This window comes from Mya arenaria, chromosome 2, assembly GCF_026914265.1.
Source record: "Mya arenaria isolate MELC-2E11 chromosome 2, ASM2691426v1".
NCBI classification, from domain to species: domain Eukaryota; kingdom Metazoa; phylum Mollusca; class Bivalvia; order Myida; family Myidae; genus Mya; species Mya arenaria.
The window spans coordinates 45,419,454-45,427,965 of NC_069123.1; the positions used below are offsets into that span (position 1 = coordinate 45,419,454).

At 40.0% G+C, this 8,512-nt stretch overlaps 1 protein-coding gene across 1 annotated transcript; it reads left to right on the forward strand.

Moving 5' to 3' along the window:
* Positions 1 to 1,823: 1,823 nt before the first annotated feature.
* On the forward strand, positions 1,824 to 8,310 carry LOC128225061 (solute carrier family 26 member 6-like). The gene is made up of 2 exons (XM_052935071.1): positions 1,824 to 2,362; positions 5,591 to 8,310. Exons 1-2 carry the CDS (start codon positions 2,268 to 2,270, stop codon positions 7,974 to 7,976), a joined length of 2,481 nt encoding a protein of 826 aa, XP_052791031.1. The 5' UTR covers positions 1,824 to 2,267; the 3' UTR covers positions 7,977 to 8,310.
* Positions 8,311 to 8,512: the final 202 nt, after the last annotated feature.

Here is an 8,512-nt window from a genome sequence, read left to right on the forward strand (position 1 = left end):
CACTTATAAGAATGTTTGAGCTTTACCCTCATTTGAAAATTCATCAAAATTCGTCTTGTGAGTTAATGTACTGAGAAACGACGTCCTAAAGTGTTACCTTAAAGGTCAAGGTCAATTTTCTATACAGCGGCATACCTATTGAGTCTAAGGAGGCGTACTCGGCAATGTATGTGATTCTTAACAAAGCACACCCAAAGAAACGGGGTTTAGTACTGGAAACATAAAGGTTTGCTAACAACTACAATTTAAAGGTCGCAGTGATGGTCGTCACAGTGAAGGTCACCGTGAGAGTAAAGGGAAGACTGCAATATATTAGCCAAACTAACAGTATAATAATTAAATAATTAGTAACATGTAGTATTGTCTGCAAAATACATTTGTGACTATTATAGTCAAGTTCAAAAGAAGATAATTCATGGTTTGTCAATTTACATTTGAAAGCTTTATGGTCGAGGCTAATTGTGAGTATGTTAAAACGCCCAGCAATCAGAGGTTTTGTCATTTGCCGAATTCATTTGCGTGCTTCCCGATTTATGACGAAGCCATTTTCATGCTTACCGATTTTTGACGAATCCATAGTCATGTGACGCGATTTATAACGATTCCATTTTCATGCTACCCGGTTTATGACCAATCCATAGTCATGTGACGCGATTTATAACGATTCCATTTTCATGCTACCCGATTTATGACCAATCCATAGTTATGAGACGCGATTTATAACGATCCCATTTCATGCTACCCGATTTATGACGAATCCATAGTCATGTGACGCGATTGATAACGATTCCATTTTCTTGCTACCCGATTTATAACGAATCCATAGTCATGTGACGCGATTTATAACGATCCCATTTTCATGCTACCCGGTTTATAACGAATCCATAGTCATGAGACGCGATTTATGACTATTCCATTTTCATGCTACCCGATTTATAACGAATCCATGGTCATGAGACCCGATTTATAACGATTCCATTTTCATGCTACCCGATTTATAACGAATCCATAGTCATGTGACGCGATTTATGACTATTCCATTTTCATGCTACCCGATTTATAACGAATCCATAGTCATGTGACGCGATTTATCACGAAACCATAGTCATGTGACGCGATTTATAACGAATCCATAGTCATGCTAATGCCAAATCCATTTTCATGCTACCCGATTTATGACGAATCCATATTCAGGTGACGCGATTTATGACGAATCCATATTTATGTGACGCGGTTTATGACGAATCTATTTTCATGCTATCTGATTTATGACGAATACAAAGTCATTTATTATTGCCAAATGTAGAAATGTGATGGCAAACATTTTAGACATCGGCCATTGATTTACCCAACTCTGATCGACCAACTTTTTCACACTTATATATATATATATATATTCTTACTTGCTTGCAATGTGTTAAAAACTTCAACCAAAAAAACATAGTACACTATGTTTATTTTCTACACTTTTGTTAGGCACAGATCTACGTTTAAAGCTGTTTTTCGAAATATTTAACCTTGTCCTCCTTAGGAATTCAATCATTGGTTGAATTTGTTTTGAGCCTCATTCGTAATCTTACAGCGAGTTCAAAATTGCATGTTTACCAAACAAGTGAAAATATTGGTTCATGTAATTAGCATTACGCAGGTAAGCTATTGTAGCAATTTTTTGCTAATGAGCAGATTAAGTTTTATGTCATTATTTATACAAGATATCAGGGGTGGTGACTGTTGAACCAATATGATCAATATTTCACAGTGCCTGTCACACTAATGCCGTCAGCTTCTTCCTCGCCGTAACAATACATGCATACATATGTGCATGCGACACATTTAATGCTTTCTGCACAAAAATGTATAAGTTGCTACATACATTCACGGAACAGTGCATTTATGAAGTTTGATTTAAACGTTTACTTGAGCTGAATGATTGTTGAAGGTTGTTTGTCTCCAGAAGAGCGACACGTGAATAATGCAGAAAATGAAATGTAAAAAATTTAAAAGATTTGTCTTATATGTTTATGAAATATAACCTGCCGAGTGGAATGACACTTAATGTTTCAACGCAGTCAATAATCTTCGCAAAGTGATTTCACTTCACGAGGGTAAAGGATTCAGTAAGAAGATACTTCATTCAGTATATCTACTGCATTGAATGAAGAATGACGCGATAAGTCGCACAGATAACAATTATTTGAGAAACAATTGGTGATTTTTTTTTTCAATTTTGCTTTTAAAAGGCATATGTCAGCATAAGGACGTGAAACATGTCTGTGTCAGCCTCCAGGAATGCGCGGCGGAAGTCCATCACTCGGGAGATCTACCGCCGCCAATCACGGGAGCTCCACGTCCTCGAACCCGGGTAGGTCTCGTTAGTCGCGCATGCGCATCATTTACCTGTACTTGTAATGTACTTTTGCTGTGGAATCTTAAAATTTGAGCTAAAAATGACATACACGAATCCAAGTTCTAAGAGTTTAAATAAAAGCTAAACCCGTAAATGTTTACATGTAACGGAGGTTATGTAACGGCTCGTAAATAGAAAGTAAATACATCTCTAATTGCACATACGTATTTTACGCTAAACGCATACACATGTATATCACAAATACCAATTTAATACTGGCACTGTGTTTGTCTTTTGAAGATTGAAATAATGTCTGGAAACCTAGCTGGCACTGCAACAATTAGTACCATTGATGGGTTTACCTCACATACATCTAACGATAGTCTATGACAGTTCGATAATTCAGGATTTGTCTCTCGGTAATACTTCGATTTTGTTTTATCTTAAATCATCTTTCGCACGCAGACCATGTCATGCAGAGTATTTATTACTGTCACCATGTCACAAAATGTTCTACTTTTCCCCTTCAATATTGATTCAAAGTTTTGTAATTGTTTAAGAGAAAGACATTTGAGACTAATCGGTTCACTTTTGAATAAGAAAATGCCGGCTGAGTAGTTTAGGTCATCTGATTAAGGTATCAGGTTGAGCTCATGTTAGCAATTTTGCTGTCAATTGTGCCAATGTACATGTATGTTCATGGACGCGTTTGATTACTTAAGTACTCTTTAATGTAAGACAAGGACAAATTGCGACCTTACTAGGTACCTTGGACCCACGTTTGATCGCATTTCGCAAATCACATTATTAATGAATAAGTGAAATAAGTGATCCCGAATTTCGCAAATCGATGTGCGTAAAATCTGCCTACGATCAGACAATAGGGTGGCATATCCAAGCAAGGTAGATTGTGTAACTAGTGAAATATTGTTCGGTTGGCAAACTGTCCATCAGTCCGTTTGTTTTTCGTATACTTTTTCCGCATATATAACCGAATCACAGGAAGGCCTCCTTAGTTCTTGTTCTTAATCTAGTTAAGTATTAATAAATTGATATGCACATCAATAAAATTGAAATTCGATAAGGAGGTTTATAGTTATTATGTTCATTGAAGAAAGACGAACACACACACATTAAAAGGAAAAATGATGATCAATTAATCAAATATGAGATGTTATGCGGAAAGTTTAACTTTAAAATTGTGATGTGAGTGGAAAAATCTCTGAAATTATATAATTATTGCTGCAAAAATTGGTCACACCTTCCTTCCCACGTCCAAGCATTTTTAAATTCTTTACATCGTTTTTATGAGTAATCTGAAATAAAATATTGCATGAGCAGAAAACAATTATATATTATAAATTATTGTTTGACAGCAAGTTACGTGTTTACGCACAAACGAGTTAGTGATGACATGTTTAGTGAGGACTGCTGCTAATTTGGTGATTTATTAAAAATAGAAATGACAAAACACGTATTATATATTATTATGATCACAAAGGTAGTTAACATGGTTTCTGTAAGCTATACAATGACCTGTCATTCACCTAAAGTTCATATTGACGTGTATATTGGTCAATGTTTTATTCATAGTGCTTTCGCCGGACTTCATTGTCGTGGAATAAATCAGACCAAACTTTGGCAACAATGTATTCATCAAGAAATATTATCGTCTTTATACATGCATTTCACAAAAATGCTTAGCATGATATGTATTGATATTGATGTAGAAATATTTACACATAACATGAATTTTGCATACTGTTTATATTTATTATATTTATTTTACAAAATGATTCTTAAAATGTAAAATGTATCTATTGAACTGACGTCAACAATTACGTCAGTATCAATTTGAAACAACAGCAAAACGATGTATCAAAAACGAACCAGTCCAATTTTCAAATCGAAATACTAATTAAAAAAGTTATTACTCTGACAAATATCACCATAGTTGTTACCCTGAACATTTATAAGCGAATGATTCTCACAAATTCTTGTATTTTTTTTATCATACATACTGTAATATATTAGTATTAATAGCTCTGCGAGGACTTTACTGGCACGAATACATTTCTCGCTGTTTCTGCTGCTTGCGTCTAGCAATAATGAATAGGTCTCAATTGCAATGCAGGTTTCAATGCAACGGAAACTGTTAGCGAAGACAAATGTCATTGCATAATGGCCTTGTCGCCTCGGGACTGTTTCAATAAAGTTCCTAAGGCTTAAAATCGTAAATTTCAAGGCATACTTTTTGCGTAAACTGCGTTTCAATAAAAATATCATCATGACATATATCGTAGAAATTTCACACCGAGAACTTAGCGTAAGATTTTCGATTAAGCTATTTAATACTGTAAAGGGCCCGAGGCTAATAACCACATGCGGATTCAGGGGGATACGCACCGCCCCCCCCCTCTAAAAACGCAACATTTTGAACTAGAAATCTTTATTGACAACGGTTTAACTCATTCAACTCTCGATTCTGAGGGAGGGGATTGTGAAAAGGTTGTGCCCGTTTGTTACGGCCACTCTGATGTCAATAGATTCCTGAAAAGTGTTACGCCTAAAATGACGTTAATTTATCGTTTGTTGTAATAGTAACGTCAGGATTTCTTATTTCATATTTATTTCGTAGAATACTCTGCTAAGTTAATATAATTAAACAACCCCGTATTAATACACATCTAAAATACATAAAACCACGGACCGCGACAGCATTGGCTTTTTTAAAACAGACTTTCAAGTTCTGCTCGGTTATCAAAGTACGTACAATAAACGCTGTTGCAAACTATCTGTCGCCCCAATACCTTCAACGGTACTTCTGAATACATGGTACTCGATCATGCTTTATCTTCGTGATAATTCGCAATGTTTTATGTTACATACGAAACATTATTAAACTGTTTATCGAGAAAATCCTACAATCTCCATTTTTCGAAACATTGACTACAGCCATACTATACGTAATACATGCTCTATCAGATGCTTTGAAGTATACACTTCATCTTCAATCGGTTGATGAGTTCAAAATTGACAAGGCCCTTATTTCATTACCGTTTGTAACTAGCAGCAACACAAAACAAATTGATACTGAATTATAGTCAACAAGTGTACTCTACTCTTATAAACGAACCCAGTTAAAACAGATAAATAAGTCGTTTAAGGACTAGTTATATGATAAGATGTCATTTACGGCGTCTTAGTTTACTGACACTAACAAACGTGTTTTGTGTTTTTCAGGCACCCGGAGCTTGCACATGGCGGCGGCAAACCACACACAGAGCGGACGAGGCGCCACTCGGGACCCAAACCCCACATCCTCAAGCGCTTTTTCGCCTCCATACCGGAAGCCGACAGGAAATATCTGCCGGTGCCAAAGTCATTTCGTAAAGCCCAGGAAATTAAACGAAACTATCTCAACCTCTTTCTCGGGGCACTGTACAAGCGCGTGCCGATCATAGAATTTGTAAAAAACTACAACTTCCGGGAAAATCTAGTGGCTGATCTTGTGGCAGGGCTTGCAGTGACGGGGTTGCACTTTCCCCAAGGTCTGGCCTACGCGATCCTAGCGGGCCTACCCCCGGGTATCGGCATGGTGTCAACCATCTTCCCCGTGCTGATCTACATGCTGTTCGGCTCTGCGCCGCACACCTCAATAGGTACAAACGCCATAGTGTCCATCATGATCGGCGACATGCTGCTAGAGCCGGCCATGAAGGCGAGCATGGCGGCAGCAGGCGGACAGAACCCGGTAGTAGAGCTAGACATGAACGGTACACTGCTATCTAACACGACCGCAGCCGCGGCGACATACGACGTGAATGAGGACCTGCACTCGGGCTACATGGAACAACGGATTGCGCTGGTAGCCGGCTCCACGTTCTACTGCGGCATCATCTTCCTGCTGATGGCCTTCTTCCGGATGGGTTTCCTGGTGACGTACCTGTCCCAGTCCTTTATGAGCGGCTTCACGACCGGCGTCGCCGTGCACATCTTTAGCAGTCAGATTAAGACCGCACTGGGCGTGAAGTTGCCACCGGCGGAGGGGGCGGGCAAGCTAGTCAAACTTTATTATAACGTCTTTGCACACATCACGTCTGTCCATATTGCCGATGTCATTGTGTCAGTTGTATGTATCATTATACTGCTCATCGTGAAAATATGCATCAACGAACGACTCAAATTGCGAGTTGCAATTCCGATTGATTTTATTTTGCTTGTGGTTGTGACAATCATCTCCTACTTTGCTAAGCTTCCCAGCAACTTTGCTGTTAAATCGATCGGGACGGTAGAGCTTGGAATCCCGACGCCGATCCTGCCGGCCTTCAGTCCTATAGGACCGCTACTCGTGTACTCGCTCCAGATCGCCCTCGTCACCTTCTTCCTCAACATATCAGTTATAAAGATCATTGCCCGAAGAAATGGCTATGAGATAAACGAAAACATCGAGCTCAATTCGTACGGTATGTGTAACATTATTCCGGCTTTTTTTTCGAACATTCCGGCCAGCATAGCCCCGCCAAGGGCGTCCCTACTCTCCAGTATGGGAGCAAAAACAACTTTAAACGCCACGTCAACGTTTGCCATTATGTTGTTGCTCATCTTCTATTTCGGCCAGTTTTTTGAGTCGTGTCCGAAGGCGGTGCTCGCTTCCATGATTATGGTCGCCATGAAAGATTTGCTCAAGCAGGTAACCATCCTGCCAAAACTTTGGAAAGTGAACAAAAACGACTTTACGACATGGCTTATCGCGGCTACGGCAACTGTATTTATCGACATTCCGTACGGCCTTGCGCTGGGCGTTCTCGTGTCGCTCCTGTCTGTCATAAACCAAAGCCAGCGCGGCTGGGTGGCCACTATTGGCAAGTCGGACTCTGAGGATCTGTACCTAGATGCGGAGGACTACGGTGCCATCCACGAAATCCCTCGAGTGAAAATCGTCCGTATGGAGTCCTCGCTGTACTTCGCCACCGCGGAGAAGTTCCGGAAAAGCATGTACAAGATCATTGAAAAGGACTCAGACAAGTACGGAGAAGAATCGGATGAGGAGGCGGATCACCACGAGATGAATGGCATCAAGACGGAAATGAGCGGCGCGACACTGGACTCGATGGTGAAGCAGCACCCGGACACTATCACGGAGGACGACGAGGAGAACGAGGAGTCCGCCCTCAACCAGGAGAAAAAGCAGGCGGATGAGAAGGAGAAAGGCGATCAGTTCCGGATCAAGGTGTTAATCATCGACTGTATGCCCATCAACTTTATCGACGGCACGGGTCTCGATATGCTGAAGCTTGTTATCTTCGAGCTGAGCTGCATCGATATCCAAGTGTACCTGGCGCGCTGCTCTCGCTACATGCTTCATCTGATGGAAAAGTCAGATGTCTATGACGGCTTCTCCCGCGACCACGTATTTATCGACTTGCCAGACGCCGTGGACTTCGCGCTGCGTCATCTGGATGGCGACAAGGAGCCGCTAGATCACCATGTGGTCAACATGAAAGACGAGCAGTCCCTCTCCATCCCTTCCCGCCACTCCCACAACCGGCTCCACTCCATACACTCCCTCCACTCGGACTATGAAAACTTTATTCACAGAAACAGCATATTCAAGCCGTACTCGTAAGGGACATATTGCACTCAAACTTGACACGGTTTGAATTATAACTGTTTTGTGCGAATATTTGTTTCACTTATTGTCAGAGAAGAAAGTGGAATGTATATACGACGATGATTTTCCATAGTTGGACTTGAGTAAAACCTAATTTCAAACAGGATTTTTTGATACGCTAAATGTGTCGAAGTCTTTCTATATTGTATATAGTTGTTTACTGCGCAAAAACTAGATTAAGTGGCTTGTATCAGTAAAACTGCGTTGAGTGATGGGTTTCATATCATATAAGCTTTCGACCGTTTATTTTTGTAAAGTTTTAACATTTGGAAGAAAATGGTAAAAGGCTTATTGTTTTTTTTACTCGTACCGACTTACATGAGACAAGTGCCTGATAAAGCAACCGAGATCTGGATCAGCTAGGAGCAATGACATGTTATCATCAAGGTTATCTTATACTCTCCACTTATCGTCGCCCCATTCTTATTTTACAATCTCTCATGTCTATGATTCTGTCTACAATTAAGGTGATGTATGTTTCTGTATGACCA

Bases quoted from the DNA above. Each gene is read 5' to 3' on its own strand.
- LOC128225061 (XM_052935071.1), top strand. From the start codon at position 2,268: ATGTCTGTGTCAGCCTCCAGGAATGCGCGGCGGAAGTCCATCACTCGG. The intron at 2,363-5,590 runs GTAGGTCTCGTT...TGTGTTTTTCAG, and splicing joins CTCCACGTCCTCGAACCCGG to GCACCCGGAGCTTGCACATG.